We start from the raw sequence: 20,811 nt of genomic DNA, 5'->3' as shown, positions 1-20,811 counted from the left end.
TGGGCAAACTGGTGTTCCACACCAGAGGTCATTTCCTCATTGGTCAGATCCGACCACAAGCAAATCACCCTATGCATCCACATACCACCCCCCCCCCCATTAGGGAAACCACCGTAAAAAATTTCTCCAAAGCCAACTTCACACTTCTTAAGACAGAAGTGGCAAACTTCAGGACCCCATGCTGACGGACAATAGAGGTATGACTGCTGAATCCTATACAATTGCACTTTATAAGTACTTACGCAAGTGCATGGATCGTGCAATCCGATGCTATCCTCCAAAAAAAAGAAAGCCATTCTGGTGGTCCCCTGCCATAAACAAACTCTACAACAGACGAAAGAAACTGTTGCAAAAAAAAGAGTAAAATCCCATGATTGGAGGAACTCTGTGGTCAGCCTCAGTAAGAAGCTGAGATCCCTCATAAAATCCTCCAAAACTAGTTATGAAAACAAAGTCACCACTGATTCTAAAGGCAACCACAAAGCATTCTATAACTATGTCAAGAATCTCAATGGCAACACTCAGATCTGCTCTGAGTTACAGCACAATGGCACTAAATATACAGAACCAACTGATATTGCCAACATCCTGGCAGATAGGTTCAGTGCTAACTTTACCCGTCTCTCATCCCCTAAAGGGCCCATCTCTAGACCGGAAGAATGCAAAGTTCCTGTAATCACGGCTGCACAGGTAAAAAACACACTCTCTAAAGCCAAGAACACAGCATCCATGGGACCTGACAACATCCCAGGATGCGTTCTACATGAACTACAGAACGAACTGGCACCCCACCTAAGTACCATGTTCATTCATAGCCTCACCTCAGGCTTTGTGCCCACTGAATGGCACACAGCAACGGTTATCCCACTCCACAAAGGGGGAGCCACCACGGACCCCAGGAACTACCGCCCCATTAGCCTGATGAGCTTGGTCTGCAAGGCTATGGAATGTATCATCATGGAACTTATAAACAATGACATTGGTAATCTCCAAACTCTGGACCCTACCCAGTTCGGGTTTGTAAAAGACAGATCATGTCTCCTAAACCTGATAGACTTCTTTGAAGCGGCCACCAAAGCCATAGATGACAGTAAGGTGGTTCACACAGCCTATCTAGATCTCACTAAATCTTTCAACACCATCCCCCACTCTGGAGTTATAGATAAACTCACTAAACTAGGTATAAATCCCTATGTCACAAGATGGGTTGCCAACTGGCTCACTTACAGAACCCACCCTTTGAAAGTAGCTGACTCTAAATCCAACTTCAGACCAGTGGCAAGTGGAGTACCACAGGGTTCAGTCCTAGGTCCTCTCCTCTTTGGTATCTACTTCTCTGAAGTACAGGCTAACACAGAAAGTCTTTGGCTAACAAAGTTCACAGATGACTGCAAACTAGGAACCATGATCAAAACTCCTAACGATGTGGACATCCTACAAAAGGGCCTCACTGAGACAGATGCCTGGTGTCAAAGCCATGGCCTCAAGTTCAATGCCAAAATGTGCATTGTCATCCCTTTTGGTAAAAACTCTGTACCCATGAACTACCATATAGGCGGTAGTCTACTTAACACTGAAAGTGTGATGAGAGACCTTGAGACACAGGTGGACAGTAGTCTCTCCTTTGATAATCACATTGTCACAGTAGTCAGGAAATCCTTCTACGTGGCACACCTCGTCACAAAAGGTTTCTCATCCAGGAAAAAAGAGGTCATTGTTCCCCTCTACTCATCACTCATTAGACCCATTATAGACTACAACACCCTTTTTGGTATGTATCTCACAAGACATCTACAACAACTGGAAAGGCCACAGAAATACCTCTCAAAGATGATTACTGGCCTCAAACATATGCCCTATGCAGACCGTCTCAAAAAAACCCAGCTTTACTCTGTCGCATATCGCCTACTCAGAGGCAATCTCTGCTATGTCAAACCCAGAGCTGTTGGACATGCTCCACTTAAAGAAATCCCAGTCCCTCCGAGCTACACGCTAGGGACATAAACCTTGTCACCACAATAAACAGAACATGCTGGAGTGATAGATTCCTGTCCCAGAGATTTCCCATACCCTGGAATAAACTACCTATCTATATCAAACAAATCTCCTCTTTAGCAGTCTTCAAGAAAAATCTTGATGACTGGATGGAAGATAGGAATTTCACCATGGGGATCAATTCTGTAGCTCTGGTTGACAGGGGCATAGGAAAATAATTTTCTTGGGTGGCAAAAGCCAGGGTACCATTTAACTAGGCTTATATAGGCCCTAGGGCCAATAGCCTAGTACCTACCTATGAACCTGTGAACTAAGTTAGCAATACTAGAAGGTTAATAAATTAGTCATTGTATCATTTAGAATAAATCTGTTTTAGTGCCCTCAATAAAGTAAATATTTTCTGTATATTATGGTGATGGCAGCCAATGTAGTTTTTCAGTAACAACAACCCTTCTGTTTCCTTTTTTGTAAAATGTATTTTCTGTATAATGTTTGTAAGAATATTGGTATTTCCTTAGGCTCTACTTTTTCCCTGTGTAGTTATTTTGATAAGGTTGTGGTTTAATAAGAACACCAGTCTCCTCTTAAAAACAGTATTGTGAGAAATTCTGTATGAAGAAAGGCAGCACAGTATTGCAGGAACAGGGTGTTTGACCAGTCCTTATTGCTTCAGTGGAGGAGCAGAGTGATGTTTTTCACACTCCTTGGTGGTGCTGTTGGGGGGGGGGGGTGCTTGTTGAGCATTTTATATAAGGCAGAAGATTTTGTATATATTGTGGCTAGTAATGAGAATATGGTGACAGGGTGTATTAACAGGTTATGAACAATAGTGAAAATCTTGGGCGTTTGTAATGTTACTTATGCTGATCATGCATGTAGAGCATGCTTGTTGTTCTCTTCTCTCTTCTTCTGAGTCAGTAAGGTAGCCTCCACAGACCTCAGACATCTTGGAGACATCTATTTTTACTTTCTAGTACTACTGTCACAATTACTTCTTAGAAGTTATGTGATGTGAACCATGTTGAAATGAATCAGTGAATCCACAGTTTGAGTATGTTAATGTGTGTGTAGTTGTTTTCATTTGTCTTCTTCAAATATTTCTTTCTTGTCCGAACAGGGAACAAGAAGGGATTGAGTCACAAGCAGAAGAAGAACAGCTGCCACAGATTCTGGAGGATCTTAATGATGTTATTGTCTCACCTGGGGCACCAATGACCAAGTTTCAAATCCATTTGAAAGGTACAGCAAACATAAGACAGTTTTATGAGTGCTTCAGAAAACAAATATAACCAGAGTATTTTGCGACCATTTCCTCTTTGCTGTAATAATGAGAGTAACTTCCTACAGATTAGCAACTCCATTTCAGCAGCATTCATTTTGTAGTGAAGCAAGTGAATTACAGTGACCATGATAAAGAAATGTCTTGCCTGGACCAACTATAGATGATAGGAGAGAGAACAAGATTGAGGAGTGATTTAGTGAAGCTGTTGACATTGATGGAAGGATGGCAGCTGAGTTTTAATGTGTTTAAGTGCACCATTATAAACATTTGTTACAGTAATCCAAAACAAGAATACAATATAGATTAGAAGGTGTTGGTAATCACACGGGTGAAAAAAGACTTTGTCACTCCTTAAATGAATTTTCAGAAGCAAAGTGATAATGCAGTGGCAAGAGACAGCTGAATGCTACAGTAAATAACTTGAGGAACAAAATCTAGGTGGTTAAATTGATAGCAGTACAATTCATGAAATTGCAGTCAGAGCTATGGCCTCAAACTAAATGCAAAGAAATGAATAGTAATACCATTTGGGAAAGCAAATACCCCTGCAAATTATGACATTGACATCACCCCCCCCCAAGAGTGGAGCCAGTAGTGAGGGATCTGTATACTCAGATAAATGTTATTCTGAACTTTGACCACCATGTGTCCACAGTGGTGAGGAAATCCTTTTATGTGGCTCAGCTTATAAGAGCATGGCATGTAGCTCTAAGGATGTCATAATACCACTGTACTCAGCCCACATCAGACCAATGATCGAGTGCAGTGCACCTTTTGGCATGCACCTTGCCAGACATCTGCAACAATTGGAGCATCCTCAGAGGTTTTTCACCAAAAAATACATGTTATAACCAACATGTAATATGTGGATCGATTAAAAGCTCTATCACTGTATTCAGCTTTCTGCCATTTACTGAGGACTTATTGTGCCTGACGTACAAGACAGTCTCTGACCCATCCCTGATAGAAATGTTGCATATACACAAAACTAACTGCACAAGACATACCAGCTCCAAAGATCTAAATCTGATCTCTGACATGAATAGATCATGCTGGAGAAACAGATATGTGTCCCAGAGATTGCCCCTCCTTTGGAATAGGCTTCTTGTTCACATGAATCAGAGACCTGCCCTGACCATTTTCAAGTGCCTCTGGACCAGTGGATGTGAAATTGCAAATTCTCTCCTGGGCTGGCACCCATGTCTCTTATGGACAGAGGCAGTCTGCAAAAATAGTCAAAATCCAGTTTGCCGATCCTTATTATCTATCCCCTATGGATAGAAAATTGGGTAAAATCTAGGTAAAACTGGCTAGACTTGTAAGGGCTGTTGAGCCATTAACCTAGTAATCTCTTGTGAACCTGTAGTCAAATCACATTTCAGCAAACCACTTCTAAAGAAAACAGTCTTGCTGACTGATGACTATTTCTTTTATTACACAGCAGAGAAGAACCCACACATGTCCCAAGCAGAAGGAGTGCCTGTATATTCTGCACCTTCCTAATTTATAGAACCAACTGTAAGTCTGCTGCAGCTCAGGGTAAAATATAGTTCCCTCTTCACAGCTATCTGAGAGTGCGGGGTAGTTTAGAAATGGATTTTTTTGCACCCCACCCAATCTTCTGGCTGACTGTGAAGCTGCATTTCCTAGTCAGCAAATAAAACCACCCATTTACTGGAGTTAAGAGTCAAATGGACTGGGATTGGCAGATGTCATATGAAAATTAAAAAGTGTTTTTCTTTTCCTCTTATGTGTTCTACACTGCGCACTAATTTTTTTTCATTGCACACTCTTATTGGAGTGGAATATGTTTTTTTGCCATTACAGTACATCTGTGCCTTCATGTATTAAATGATCAATTGGCTGTACTCCCACCTTGAAGAGAAGCACCACTGTTGAATCTCTGTACTCCAGAAAGCATACCTTCAGCTCATGCCTCCACCCATCACTCCCACCACCACCAGAAGAAAGAGGAAGAAAAGTAAACAGGCTAAGCCTTGTCATTCTCATTCTCCTCCCATTGCCAGCTCCCACAGGTGCCCAAGATACAAATCAAATTTGGGTTGCAACAAGGACTTTATTCCTCTGCAGCAACAAAAAATGCTAGAACTGGACATTTTGCCGTAACCTACATATAGTTAAATGGAGCAACTTAATCCCATGTTTTGAAGATCTTCTGATTGGGATAGTGGTTTTGGCCCACACATATCCTCCATCAGTAATTGAGAAGACTATTTTTGCTCTATGTCAGTTTTGTGGAAGTATGAGTTGCTGAACTACATTTTGGTGCACCTAGTAACCACCCCTGAAATCAAGTTTCCATTTTACAGGGCTTTATTCTTTCCATAGTTAGGGTAATCTTTTCACTTTTGCAGAATATTCAGAAGAACAGAAGTCAGGCTGGAGAAGAAAGTACATATAAGATTTGTAACAGTAATAATGGAAATGGATCATCTTTTGTATGTAGAGTGGCCGGTGTGGTTAATTTGCAGAAGAGGAAATAGGGGTGATGTAATATGGATGTATGGGATAGCGAGTGGAAGGCTTGGTAGAATAGAGCTTAGCTGGAAGGCCTTGGAGAGAAGATGGATACGGATTTGATATACATAAACACTAATTTAGTATGGATGTGTGGATGTTAGTATGGATGTGTGGATGTATTGCTTCAGAGAAACAACAATGTAGTAATTGCTCAGATTATAGGAGAATGTCATGGAATGTAGTACAGCAAAAAAAGCTTTAAACCAGCATGGGATAGAGTTTATAAAAGTGGACATTTTATGGATGGGATAAGAGAGCTGCACAAGACTAAGTCTAAATTCATCATGGAACAAGCTTCATATGAGACTTGTAGCTCCTTCTCTGGGCATCGCTGTATGTTCCTGTATAAACTTCAAAATGGGAAAACCCATGTCACAGTCTAGTTAAATGGTTTTCCATCTATCCCTCAGTGAGTTCTCCCTACTCGTTGATCCATTCCCTTCCATTCCCTCTTCGTCAGATTTTAAGAATCTCTATCCAGCACCAAAATCAAGCAGAAAATGTCATGCTTCAGTGTTCTTAAAGAAAATTGTTTTCTTATTTAGGTATTTTCTTATTTATTTATTGATTGACTGATACTTTGGTAAGTGGAAAGTCAAACTGCTCAGTCTGTTTTCAGCAGTGTCCCAGAAAGGAAGAAAAATTTCACAAATTAAGAAAAGTGTAAGTTGTTTTGGAAGTTTACACAGTTACTTGGGTAAGTTAAAACAACTAGTTGATCAATAGAGAATAGTGTAGTAGTAGCAGTGAACAGCCCCAGCCGTACGGCACAGAGTGATACAGCCTTGACTGTGGTCCAGACAAGCCGTGTTCAGTTGGCAGCATGAGTGCTGGAGGGACTGGGAGGGGGAGGATGGGAATGAGAGACCTACGATGGCTGACTCGTCTTGGGAGGAGGGGCCTACCTACTGTATGCTGACTGTAGTAGCAGCATTAAGAGCCTGGTATGCTCTGTGTTACAAGCAGTATGCCACTTTGCTGGGAAGTTGCCCAGGCACAGAAGCATGCATGGACATCCTGAAGGCAGCCATTCCATATCTCACAAGGCTGCTGCAGAGTGTCAGAGGTTACACTCACTGGGAACAATATGATACTGCACCAGCATCCTTGATCTCTTCACTGTCATTGTCGCTGGATGGGAATTGAGTTGTGCCCTGAGGGGGAAAAGGTAGGTTTGTAGATCCAGTGAATGAGTAGAGGAGCTGGTGTTAGCTAATAGTCTGCCATTGGGGAGGAAGGGGAACAGAAAAAAAAGATGCACCCTACAGTAAACAAGATTATTTTCAGAATTTATTTGCCATTGAGTAGTTACTATAATTGGAGTGGGTAGATGGTCCAGACATTGGTTTGTTTATTTTTAAGTTATTTAATTATGAGAGATATAGGTAGTAGATTAAACATAAGAAATGTGTCACTGTATAGGCAGTAAAAACCTGGGTAGGCATAAAGCAGTAGGTTAAGGAGAGTGAAATGTTGCAGAAAGGGGTTGCAAGAACAATACTGAGTGTTTGGTGACTTAGACAAGGTTGTGTATGGATGGAGACTGAGCAGCAGTGAATGATTATGAGTTATATCAGGAGATGAGGAGGAAGGAAGAGTGGGTTGGCATAGAGTATATACCAGTTGAGATGAAAGAGGACAGACAGGCCAAGGGCTGAAATTGTGAGCGGGTGGAATATTACAGGTTAGATTACCTCTTCAACTGAGTGAGATAAGGGGAGGAAAAATTAGATTGTAGAATATGAAGTGATATCAATATAACTTTCAGTACATCTACTGTCCCAATTATCATGCTGCCATTCAGTCTTTGAAGTTACCACTAGGTCATCCTGCAGCTTAGACAGAAAGTGTAAAATATTCATTAAAATATTCCGTCAGCATGCCAGTTATATTTTCTGAATAACTGTAGAAAGAACATTTCTTTGGATGACACAGGGTATGTGAAAGGATTGTGTCAAGTTAATGCAGTACTTATAAGTGGGCATTTAAAGTTGTGGAGCAGTTTGTGGCTATAACTGAAGTGAGTCATAAAAAAGTTTTATCTAGTAGATGTGTGACTGTTAAGTATGACATTGATATAGTTAAATGTTAATCTATAAGGGTCCGTAAGTATAGTTTAGTACTGTATAAATAATTACTATACATTGTTTTTTTTTCCTCTTCTTTTTAAGAATCTAGCAAGATAATTAAAAGAAGTGGTACTTATTATGTTCTATTTTATTTTAATCAGGTTCCTTTTGCTTTTTATCCTTCTTAGTTACTAACAATTCTACAATGTATATATGACAAATATAGGATAGAAAAGTGTTTTGTCCTATTCTAGTGTTGTGTTCTTAATTTATTGTACAACTAAACTTTTCTTTTTCAGCGGTGACATATTATTTTTTGACAATATGATAAGATGATTCTTTATATTACTTAATGACCAGTGTAGCCTTTGCTTTTACTTATTAACATGGCTACTTTAAGTTGTAATTTTTATGAGCTCATGGATAGGTTCGCCTTGGGTTCTAATATAGCCTGGTCTTGGAAACTGATTGTTTTGTATATATGTATATATTGCTGTATTGCTAGTTTTTTTAATTTGTGTTTTTTTTTTAATTCATATGTTAAGAATCATTATGCTAACCTAACACAAAAAATTGTGTTTAATTACATGTTTGTTCCTTCCACTAGCTTTGTGGGGTGGGTAGGCACCGGGGATTTATGGAAGGAACTGCATTTCTGCCCTAATTATTTCTTCTTTATGTCTTTCTCCCTTTTCTCTTTGTCTCTTTTTTATATTTGCACCTTCCTTTCTCAAGTTTGTTATTTTTCAAATGTAGTCAATTTAATCCTTTCATTCTATAGCACTTATAAGTTCAATCTATCTATTTTTACTATACCATGACTTTGTTGGTTGATTCATGGAACATTAGAGGTCTTCAAAATAAAGCCAAAAGAGCACTCCTTTTTCACTTGGTCTTTAAATCTCATGCAAATTTATGTTTTCTTCAGGAAACGCACACTTATAATAAGGATTGGGCTAAGGACCGTGAAAGGAAATGGGTGAAATCCATTATTTCTGCAGGAAATAGTTCAAATGCTAGAGGTGTAGCGATTATTATCAAAAAATACTTCCAAGGTACCATCCTTAATGTAAGATCTGATGCAGATGGTAGATGGTGTTTATTTTCATCCAATTTTCCCAATATTAATAAGCCAATTTTATTTTTCAACCTATATGGCCCGTGCTCCCAGCCACATATTTTTATTACAGAGATTCACAATATTTTAGCAACTTTTAAAGACCACTATATTATAGTAGGAGGAGATTGGAATGCCGTTATTGATCCTAACACAGATCGTACTAGTAAATCTCCTCATTATAATCTTCAACCCTCCTCTGCCTTGGAAGATTTAATGTATGATCTTAATTTAATTGATCCTATATCCTTGAAAGATCATATAACTAAAAATGAGTTATATACTTACTACTCAAAATGTCACAAATCTTGGTCGAGGCTGGATTTCTTTCTAATCTCTAAATCTCTTACACACTTTAAAATTAATCTTTCTTTAGAACCAAGATCTTTATCGGATCATTCCAAGATATCTTTAAATATTAACCCGATTCAAAAAGTTACTTCCCCATGTACTTATAATAACTGGTCACTTAACAATAATTTACTTCGCAATAAGGATATAATTCAAGAAATCACTGAAACGCTAACTAATCTTAATCTTAATCTTGAACTCTCTAATATACCTATAGATATACAATGGGCTGCATGTAAAGCCTATATTAGAGGTACTCTAATTAATAAAGCATCTTATCTTAAAAAAATGTATAAAAACAAAGAAATTGAACTTACGAATAAGCTTAGTGAATTGGAAAAACAACAAAAACTGAATGTAGACCCCATCAGAGACAATTTAATAAATGAAGCACAAATCCATTTACTTCAATTACATAATCAGAATTTAACCATTTTTGAACAAAGGATGATTGCAATCTACTCTGAGTGGGTACAAACCCCATCTAAACTTCTTGCAAAGATAATTCGGAATACCCAAGAACCCCCTAAAATATCTCGACTGCTCTTTAATAGCAAGATTTATAATTCTGATCAGGAAATTATGCAACTTTTTTCTAACCTGCTCACTGACATTTATTCCAAAGGTGATGCAGATCATATTCTACATCATAATATGATTGACTTCCTGAATTCCATTAAATTCCCTTCCATTAATAAAATTCAATGTGACATGCTCTCAGCTCCAATAAATCTACAAGAAATCCAATGCACTATTTCGAATCTCAAGTTAGGTAAATCTCCTGGCCGTGATGGCTTCACAGCTGAATTCTTTAAATCTTTTGCCTCAATAATTTCTCCTGTCCTGCTGAAGGTTTATAATTATGTAATAAAATATGGCATATCAGATATTCATTGGAATACTTCGAAGACAATCTTAATTTTAAAAAATCAAAAGGACAAACCAGATCCACACAATTATCATCCCATCTCTTTAATAAATATTGATATAAAGATTTTAGCTTCGCTTCTAGCCAATAGACTTAGAAAGGTTCTCCCATCTATAATCTCTATGGAATAATCAGGCTTTATGTCATGTAGACATACATGGGATAATACTTTAACTCTAGACTCCTTAACTCATCTATTGAAAAAAGATAAAAATCCAACTTACGCCTTAACGCTAGATGTGGCAAAAGCCTTTGACAGGGTTAACTGGAATTTCCTTTTTCATTCTCTATCATATTTTAACATTCCCTCCTCCTTTATAGATATGATTAAAGTTTTATATAGTAAATCCTCTACTTGTCTATGGATAAACAAGACTTTTTCCAAACCCATACAAATAACTAATGGCACCAAACAGGGTTGCCCGCTGTCTCCTTTCCTCTTAAATATATTTATTGAACCCCTATTTCTTTATATAAAATCAAATACATTTCATACGATTCCCAATGTAATGACTACTAAAATAATTCTTTCAGCCTTTGCTGATGATTTAATTATTTATTTTCAACTTCCGAACACAGATCTTCACAAGATTTAATTTTCCATTAATGCCTTCTCAAAAGCTTCTGGCTATCAGGTAAATTTTCAGAAATCTCACATCTTTCCTATTAATCCTTTAGGTTATAAACCAAATTATTTTCCTGCATCCCCCTTTAAAACAATTCTCGATATCAAATATTTAGGGATTTATTTTGATCATAATCATTCATCTACATTTCAAAATAATCTGCTCAGATCTTGGTCTAAAATCTCTTGATATTCTCAGGTGGGAAAAATTTAAGTTATCTCTCTTGTCCAAAGCAGCTATAATTAAAATGAATATACTCCCCAGAATCCTTTTTCAGTTTAATTCGATAGATCAGTTAATACCAAAGTCCTTTTTTACCAAGATTGGTAAAGAACTAGCTAAATTCATTTGGTATCCCAAATCTGTGAGAATTGCATATAATAAATTAACCATTCCTAAATGTCAAGGGGGTTTGGGCCTTCCAAATTTTCATCTATATTATTCAATAATTTCAGCAAGTAGATTATTATACATTTCTAAACTTAAATTAGCAGACTATAATTCTTATCCTAACTGGGCTAAATTATGGTTTCAACAAATTCTTACTGTGAATTTAAATCCAGCTGCTCTTCCCTATCTTTCGCAGGACTCTTTAAGAAACCTCAAACTTTTAAATAATTTAAAACAAAAGGTTAATACTTTTCAAAATTTGTTAAAACTCATCAATCTTGACAAAACTCTCCCTTTACTTCAACCCCTACATCTAAATCCCAATATAAAAATTAATAATTTTCCTATTGATCTCTCCAAATTCCCATTAATTAAGAATCTTTTGGTTTGGGATATACTCAAACATAACAATGAATCATTGACTAATTTATGCAAAATTCTAAAAATTAATAAGAAATACTTTACAATCATTAGACAAATATGTGATGTCATTACTTATAAATTCATACATCTCTTAGACAATGGACAAAATATTTCCATACTAGAATCTGTGTTGCAGAATTAATATCTAAAAAAATGCTTTCTAATTCGTACAAACTCTTATCATCCATGATCAATAGTAGTACGTATCTCTTTTCAAATTATTGGGATAAATATAATCCTCTTCTTTCGCATTCTCAGAAACTGTTGGCCATAAAAAACACTTTAAATTTTTCCCCTTTCAAGAACCTTCTCTATACGCAGTTAATGATTAACAATAATGCTTACTTCACTCCGGCTAAATTAGCTAAGTTTGACTCTAATAAATCTCCCTCTTGTCCCTGCTGCTCAGCGCCTTATGCTGATTTGATGCATGTTTTATGGTCCTGTAATTACACTCATAAACTTTGGACATCTTTAAAGGTCCGCCTCCAAAAAATGGGTTACCATAAATCTACACTTTCTTGGGAACTAGCTATCCTCCATATTCCTATATGTACCCTTTCTAAACTTGACACGCATGTGATGGTTTTTCTATGTTCACTCATGAAATTATACATCTCAAAAAATTGGGTGGACCGCACTAAGCTATGTTGGAACAACTTTAAATCAATGGTTCTTACATATATGGCGGCACAGAAATTCATTATTAGGAGTCCAAAGAGGAGTGCTCTTTATTCAAAAATTTGGTCCAAGATCAATACCCTCCTCCTTATCTCTATCTAAGTCTATCCTGTGTTCTGCAATTGCTATGTTTTATTTTGTGCTTTATGCTTAGTTTTATATTCTCTTTTTTCTATTGGGCAGTTTGTTAGGTTGGCAATCTAAAATAATGTTTTTTCTTTTCTGTTTTTGTTTTGTTTTATTAATCTCTACTGCATAATTTGTGAATATATATGAATAGTTTGTATTGTATTTACCTTGCTATAACCTGTTTGTTTTTTTTTCTTCATCATCTGTTTTGTTAAAAGAAAATTATTAATAAAAAGTTTTTTGAAAAAAAAAAAAAAAACTGAAGTGAGTCTGTTTTAGTACATAACTTTTCTGAAATCATGGAACTATGGTCTTACCCATCCACAGTCTTTTTCTCTAAATATAATGATATAGTGTGTGAAAGCCTAGTATTGTGTAAAGCAATAGTGCTTTTTGTGTATGTGTTATAAATTGGTTGCCCAGTGGTATGATATATAGTGTTTCATTTCTCTCACCATATTAATTAACCTCTTCTGCACACACTGTATAAGCTTCATGCCATCCCAGAGTAATGAATTATTGTAACCAACTTGATAGAAGACTATGTCTCCATTGCTGCAGTGCTGGCAGTAGCTTTATTTGTTAATAAAAATTTCAGTTTTGTTTGTAAGAATCAAAGTATCCTATAACTTCACTTCAGTTTCTTATTATTTGGAATTTTTATTGTAATGAGTGCCACTGTTATACTGCAGGCATATTTCGCTGCACTTTAGCTGGTTAATACCAGGCACCCTTATTCTTGCAGACCTGAGATTTAAAGTAATGTTTTTGTAGATTTTCATATTTTTGTATCATTGCAGGTTATCCACCTCCTCGGGTGCACTGGTTCAAGGATGGACAGCCCCTGCATCCCTCTGAGAGAATCCTGGTGACTGAAGAAAAAGGCATCCACTCACTTGAAATTTTAGATGTCTCCAACGATGATACTGGAGAGTACTCCACCTACATCAGTAATTTGGCAGGCTCTGCATATTCTTCAGCCAGACTGCTTGTCCAAGGTAGGTACCTACAGCTACATGGCATGACATGTTCTCCATGATTTTTTATTTAACCGTATTTTCATTTATCTAGTATTCACCTCTCCCAGTGACAGTCATGTGATAACATGGTTCAGCCAATAGCTTCCCCACACTCATTGTGCTTGTGTGTGCCATTCTTGGCTTGGCTAGTGGTCCTTCTCCCAGGTCATTGTGCACAGGAATACATCATCTTTCTCCATGTGTTGCTTCTGAAGTGGCAGAGCAACCATTTCTTTTGTTTTGGATGAGCTGAACTTGATAGCTTATTCCCATCTCTCCCCTGCTGGTTCTTACAGTGCCCACACTGCTGATTGAATCTGAGAGATCTAGGTCATAGTCTGAGCCAAATCCTCTGTACTGCAAAGCCAGCTTCCTCACACATGTTTCATTTAACAAGATTCTTTGGTCTGGAAACCACATAATACAGCAACACTGCTTTGATGTGAAATAGATTTAGGGATAGCTATTACTTTACCTTTCCTGTTGTATCTATGGACTGCATTTGCTGTGTTTAATCCAGGAACCAAGTTAGTATGAAGTTACTTTAATTCCCAAATGCAGAAAAAGTATGATAAACTGAGCCCCAAATAGGCAATATGATGCTTCTGTCTCTTGCACCATTTTGGTCTGGCAGTTTGGTGCAGAAGTTCACTACTATACGCTGCTAGACCTGGTCCTTGCAGTAATCTTGGACTTAATTACCATAGCTTCCATTTGCCTGTTGTGTTACTGTGACTAAATTAGTTATCCAGATACTGCTTACAGGTCACCCATGAAAAGGGACTGTGTGTCCAGTCATTTTACCTGATTAACAAATGTTTACCTATTTAGGGCAGCCACAGTGGTGCAGCGGTTAGTGTTGCCGCCTCACAGCAAGAGATTCTCCGGTTCGATTGTCAGCTGGGGTGCCTTCTGTGCGGAGTCTGAATGTCCTCCCTGTGGTCGCGTGGGTTTCCTCCGGGTGCTCCGGTTTCTTCCCACATCCCAAAGACATGCTGTAGGTGGATTGGACACTCTAAATTGGACCTAGGTTTGAATGTGTGCGTGTGTGCCTTCTGTGGAAGGTTGGGCGCCGGGCTGGCAATTTGACACCATAAAACTCTACTGCCAATCATGAGCGAACAGGTGATCCACTGTGGTGACCCCTAACTGGGAAAAAGCTGAAAGAAGAAGAAGAACAAATGTTTACCTATTTGTTTAATTATAATTGCTATGTCATTGTTTTGTGGTCCACTGTAATGTAAACAGTGAATAACATTCTGTTAAACATCATGATGAGTATTTGATGACATCTGATGAGCAGTACATAATGCTTTGCAGCTGTATCTTATACTGCAACTTTGAATGTTTCTGCAGGAGCGTGGGATGTCACCTTTGTGCCAGTGAAGGTGTTTGAAGCATTGTTTTATAGGAACCCTTTGTCACTTTCCAAATACCTCTCTGTTAGCTTGCAGCACTCCTGTGACGAATTATAAACTCTTATCAAGATCATTTCAAATCAGGAAGAAAGAAGAATCTCAGAGTAATAGTGCAAAGGAATGAAGTTAGCAAAAACAGCACTGGCCCTGAAGTAGAGGAATAAAGGCCTGACTAAAACCCATTTGACGCATGTTCGAATAATGACTTGGCCACTTTATGACATGGATAGGGTGGATGGCTGTGCCCATCTGAGGGGAGGGGTACCACCTGGCTTGTGTCATTGCTCCAATGACAGTGTATTGGCTGGGGAGTGGAGGATCATCACAAAATGTTGAGCCATAAATAAGGGAGATGTAGTTATAGCCATCAAAACAGTGGATGGTAGCCTTTGTCAGCATGTGTTGGAGCACTCATACATGGACATAAAGACGTAAGTGGCTCTTATGCTCACATCTCTATCAGGAGCAGGATTATGCCACAGAAATGAAAAATGTGCTGATTGTTGGGATGCTGGGGAGAGAGCAATGCACCTTTATGGTTGCCTGGATAATGGCCTCCGTCAGACAGCATAATGTGTGATTGAGTGGAGACTTGATGTGCGGTGGAACAGGGGCTAAAATCATACAAAAAATGCACTGGACACAAAACCAGATTCTAATCAACAACATTTGTGCGCATATATCATAGTACAAAACATCATGGGTGAAGTATACAGCTCTCCATGAAATGGGTTAGATTGTTTGGGTTTAAACTGAAGTATATGGTTATTGGATCTTCAGGTTTCTCTTAAAGATTGGCAATACTTAGTGGGACAGACCTTAGCAATAAGTGTAAGTAAGTAAGTAAATAAGTGCAGTCTACAAAAAGCAAGACAACAGATGCATACATGTAGAGATCCTCAGTGCATAATTTCTGGTCTTGACCCAAGTGAAGAAGCAGTCTGGATAGCTTCCCTCCAAACCCATCTGCAATTCCATAGTTCCCTTTAAACCATCAGTGTTGCTTTTACCAATCATCACTGCCTTCATCAAGGAGTAATACAGCCTGTCCCTCAACTTCTAAAAGGAAGAGGATTTTTACAGGCTGCTCCTTGTTCCAAGAAAAGAAGAGACCTGGAGGCCAGTTTTGGACTTATCCATTATGAACATCTTTTTGAGAGCTCTAGAATTCAAGATGATAATTCTCTGATCTTCCCCAAAGCTTTTGTGGTTACCATGGACCTGAAGGATGCATACCTTCATATACCTATCCAGCCAGACTTCAGGAAATATTTGAGATTTTGTATTTTGGGATAGCACTTTCAATGTACTGATTTGCCTTTTGAGCTTTACACCACACCTAGTGTGTTCACAAAGTGTCTGCTCCTTATTATAGCATTCTGCTTACTCCAAGGTATCCACATGTGCCCTTATTTGAATGGCCTTTTCATTCAGGACAATTCATTTCAAAGAATCCTTCAAAATGTAGAGGTCAGTGTCATTCCTTTCCTCGGTCTACAAATTCAGCAAATCCATCCCTGTCAGTCTCTGGTATTCCTGGGATGTTTTCTCAATATATTTGGCATGGTGGCCTTTATTCCTCTAGGAAAGATCCAGTTCTTGACAGACTTCTTTCTGTCCTTGACAGATCTATCCACAATTCCTGCAAGAGAAGTTCTGAGAGATGTTGAGAAGGAAAGAGGATTCATGGAGATTCATTTAAAATATTTCCTTTTTAAAACAGTTAGTGATAGTGGCCAAGTTCAGAATGTTAGCCGTTCACAACCTGTTGTCCCTCATTCCCCATTTAAGCTTTTTGGTGACCTTAAATTTGAAATCTGATCATCATCACATTCCTGTAGCTTCACAATTCAGACATCTCTTAAGATTTTCTGTGTCTGGATCTCACTTTCAGGTCTCTGCATTACCCTTTGGGTTATCCACTACTCCAAGGGTATTTACAAAGTGACTGCTGTCTGCAAGGTATTCACATTTTCTTTATTTAGACAACATGCTTATCTTTGCAGACTCTTTCTCAGAGTATCAGGAATCTATCACTTGGGTGAGGGATCTACTGCACAGATTGGGGTTTCAGGAGAGCATTCAAAAGTCTTGTTTAACTGCCTTCACACAGGATTGTTTTCCTTGGGTATCTCCCTAAAAACCTGAGTTCAAAAAGATTTTCTTCCATAGGAAAAAGGAGATCTATATCTAGATATATTCCTGAGTTTCTCCACTCAGGTAAAAGTATCAGCAAGGGAATATCTCAGGATACTAGGTCTCATAGCATTTATGATTCTCTTGATACTTATAGCAAGACTCCACGAGAAAAATTTAGTGGTACCTAAGATCATTATGGTCCTAGCCTGAACATCCCCTGACATTCCAGATTCCAGTTTTAGGGTTTATGAGAAGGAAAATTCTTTGGTGGAGATACCAATTGTATCTAAATCTGTGTCTCCCATTTCCCTTCCAGCTCCAGCACTGTTTGTAACAACAGATGAATTATACGTTGTATGGATAGCAGTGTCTATGGGGATAAGAGTGCAGGGTCATAGAAAAGACAAACAAAAACACATACATGCAAATGAGATACTGGTACTCATAAATTCTCTCAACTCTTTCAGTCATCTATGATCCTCAGGAACATTAAAACTGGTTAATAAAATTAGTACATAAACAAAAGGAGGTGGTGAAGGGACCAGATCCTATCATCTGTGTAGACATATTCTTTGGGTGAGACATTTAACTGAGGTTCCATCTGCTTGAGTTGGTGATAGTTCAGGTGGATATAGAAGAAGAAGATCCCACAGTTCCTATCAAAAAGAGTAGAGGTCTTTTGTTTTATACAACATAGCAAAAACATTATTTGCATACTTAAAAATGTAGATATGAATCCCTATTAGATGATCAAGTTTTCAGAAACTTAAAATTCATACGGTCGAGACCATATAATTGAGTTTTTGAAAACTCAAGGCTTTTGAATTGAGATTGCGATACAGGGAGGATTAGGAAATGTACCCTTTTCTTCACTGTAGTGCGATCTCGGAGTTTGATATGCATAATTTGCAGGGGGGTGTAGGGGCGCAAGAGGGCTTGTCCCCCTACATAAATGTAAAAAAGTAGATTTTTGTGGGGTTTTTTTTTTTTTTTATTTATGTTCGAGTTTTCGGCAACTCGACCATATGGTCTCATCCCTTCTCCTCCGTATGAATTTTGAGTTTCTGAAACTCGATCATCTGAGAGATATATATATATATATATATATATATATATATATATATATATATATATATATATATATAGGTCCTTGTCAGAACATTAAAAGTACAGTTAATCGAACTGCACTTTGACGAACTGACTTTAGCGAAAGTGCATAGCATCGAATATGCTCTTTCGCTAAAACAAAGTAAAAAACGAAAAAATATGCAGTTTGCATGTTTTGTTAGTTGTACATCAACATATTCTGTCTGTTGTCTCTCCTCCTTTGTGGAGAGGGATGCCTGTAGCAGTGTGCCATTTGGTAGGGACAAAGCCTGAGGTGAGGCTGTGATTGAACAGGGCACACAGGTGAGGTGCCAGTTCACTCTGTAGTTCATGTGGAACACAGCCAGGGATATTGTCAGGTCCCATAGAAGCTGTATTCTTGGCCTTGGACAGTGCTGTTTTAACCTGTGCAGCAGTAGTACTGGGTGCCTGGCAATCTACTGATATTGTGACTGGTTTGTGGGGGGAGAGAGGGGTAAAGTTGGCACTGAATGTGTCGGCCAGTATATTGGCAATATCTGCGGACTTGGTATAGGAGGTAGCATTGTGCAGTAGTTCAGAGCAAATCTGGGTATTGCAGTGGAGATTCTTTACATAACTATAGAAGGCCTTGTGGTTGTCTTTACTATCTGCTACAATTCTGTTTTCATAGCTAGCTTTAGAGGATTTGATGAGGGATCTCAACTTTTTGTTGAGGCTGATAAGGGAGTTTTTCCAATCTTGGGACTTCACCTTATTCCCCATCAGTTTCCTCCTTCTGTTGTAGAGTTTGTTTATGGCAAGGGATCACCAGATTGGCTTCCTTTTTAAATAAGCCTTTTTTTCTGAATGATAATTTATATGTTCTCCAGAAAAGACATGTTTGCTTTTTTTCTTCTGGGTTTTTTTTTTTGCCACTGAATTATACTTATATCTTTATTCCCAAATTTTATACCTAACACAGAAATTTCATGCATTATAAAATAAATACTCCCAATCTTTACTACATCACATAAACCTTTACTTTTCTCTTTATTTAAAGCCATCCCCGTCATCTCTAAACATTCATTTGTGCAAATTATTACTTTTTTATCCAATTTTTATTTGCCATTATTATAATGTCATATGCTTATGTTAACATAACTGGAATTCTTAACCCTCTGGGTGTTTTATACCCATCTCCTTCATTTTGTAATTTATTTCACATGCTATCGCATTCATAACTAATGCAAAGATTATACAACTCAGTGGACATCCCTGTTTTACACCACTCTTCATATTTTTCTCTTGGCTTAACTAGCCATTTACAAGCATTTTTACTTTAATATTACTGCATGCTGACATACATCATTTCTTAACTTTCTCACTTATGTTGTTCTTTTATTATTACCCATAAGATTTCATGCCCAACTGATGGACTTTGTTAAACTTGTAAGGACTCTAAACTAAAGCATATGCCCTACTTCATGTCATTAATGTTTGGAAAAATACTCAGGAGAGGGGAAGAGGAGGGAAAGACTTAACTGTAAGTAAAACAACATTTTTTTTCTTAACAGTATTACTTAAGTGATGCATGATTTTCTCTGCATGTTATAAAAGTAATTTGTTTCAGGTATTTTTAAGTGTAATGGGGATACTAAGGTAAATAGGTGTGTCTTTTTATTCTTTTTGTTTCTTTTTCCCTTATTCTGTCTTTCTCCTTGTTTTTTTTAAGAAATGTAGGCACTGCAATGTAAAATAAAAAAAGGGGGGGTCCCTGTTAAAAGAACATAACAAAAGAAATTTTACTGTGCTTTTTCTAATTCTTGCATAGGGGAATGACTCTGTTATGGCCTTCGACTTTATATAGTAAAAATTTTTGACAGAAAGCAAGCAAATTTAAAATAATATTGAATATTATAAGGTCTTTTTCCTACTAAACAGTCCTGTGTATGGTTCTCTTGTAAACTAGCAGACAATCTGGTAAAGAGAAATGGCTTGGAGAAAATGTTTTCTGAAAACATTGAAGTGTTTTCCCAGCTGGGAGAGCTATAAAAGATAAGACAAAACCAGACATCACTTAACAGAATTACAGGCTCTACCATGCGTCTTAGCAGGTCTGTATTAGTTCGCCGAAGTCACTCTTCAGCAAAAACACATTCATCGACCTATATTCAGTAAAAATCACTTCTGCAATGAACTGAATACTCCCAGGACAAGGAAGTACTTGCCCTGCAGCACAACTTTACCCTTTTCTCCACTGTAGTGCAATATCAGAGTTGGTATATATAGTTAGGGGGTGGGGGCAAAGCCCCCCACTTGCGTGGGTTAGATTTAGCTAGATTTGGGTCCATTGTTGTAGGGCAAGTAGTTCCTTGCCCAGGGAGTATTCATTGAGTCATGGAAGTGATTTTTGCTGAATATAGGTCGATGAATGTGTGTTCGTTAAAGAGTGACTTTAGTAAACTAATATAGACTTGTCTTACCATGGATAAACCTTGTTTCTGTTTAGCTCAAATCTATGTGTGGTTGGTTGTCAGTTGTCAGGTTGTCAGAGCTTATATTCCTATTAAGGGGTAAAAATTCAATATTTGAAGATGTATATAGTTTTGTGTGTTATTATTAAGTTAGTTGGTTT

The 20,811-nt window shown here is 37.8% G+C and overlaps 1 protein-coding gene across 1 annotated transcript in view; it reads left to right on the top strand.

Annotated features, from left to right (window-relative positions):
* Positions 1-20,811, top strand: part of OBSCN (obscurin, cytoskeletal calmodulin and titin-interacting RhoGEF) — a 4,979,884-nt gene that overhangs the window by 4,334,397 nt on the left and 624,676 nt on the right. The window contains exons 71-72 of the mRNA XM_044066040.1: positions 3,113-3,234; positions 13,333-13,530. Coding sequence (XP_043921975.1) covers positions 3,113-3,234; positions 13,333-13,530 — 320 coding nt within the window. The remainder of the gene's footprint in view (positions 1-3,112; positions 3,235-13,332; positions 13,531-20,811) is intronic.

The sequence above is a fragment of the Protopterus annectens genome, chromosome 3.part0 (genome assembly GCF_019279795.1).
Source record: "Protopterus annectens isolate FY-2018-M chromosome 3.part0, PAN1.0, whole genome shotgun sequence".
NCBI lineage: Eukaryota > Metazoa > Chordata > Ceratodontiformes > Protopteridae > Protopterus > Protopterus annectens.
The sequence above is the reverse complement of the archived record's forward strand: the minus strand, read 5'-3'. Positions and strand labels throughout refer to the sequence as shown.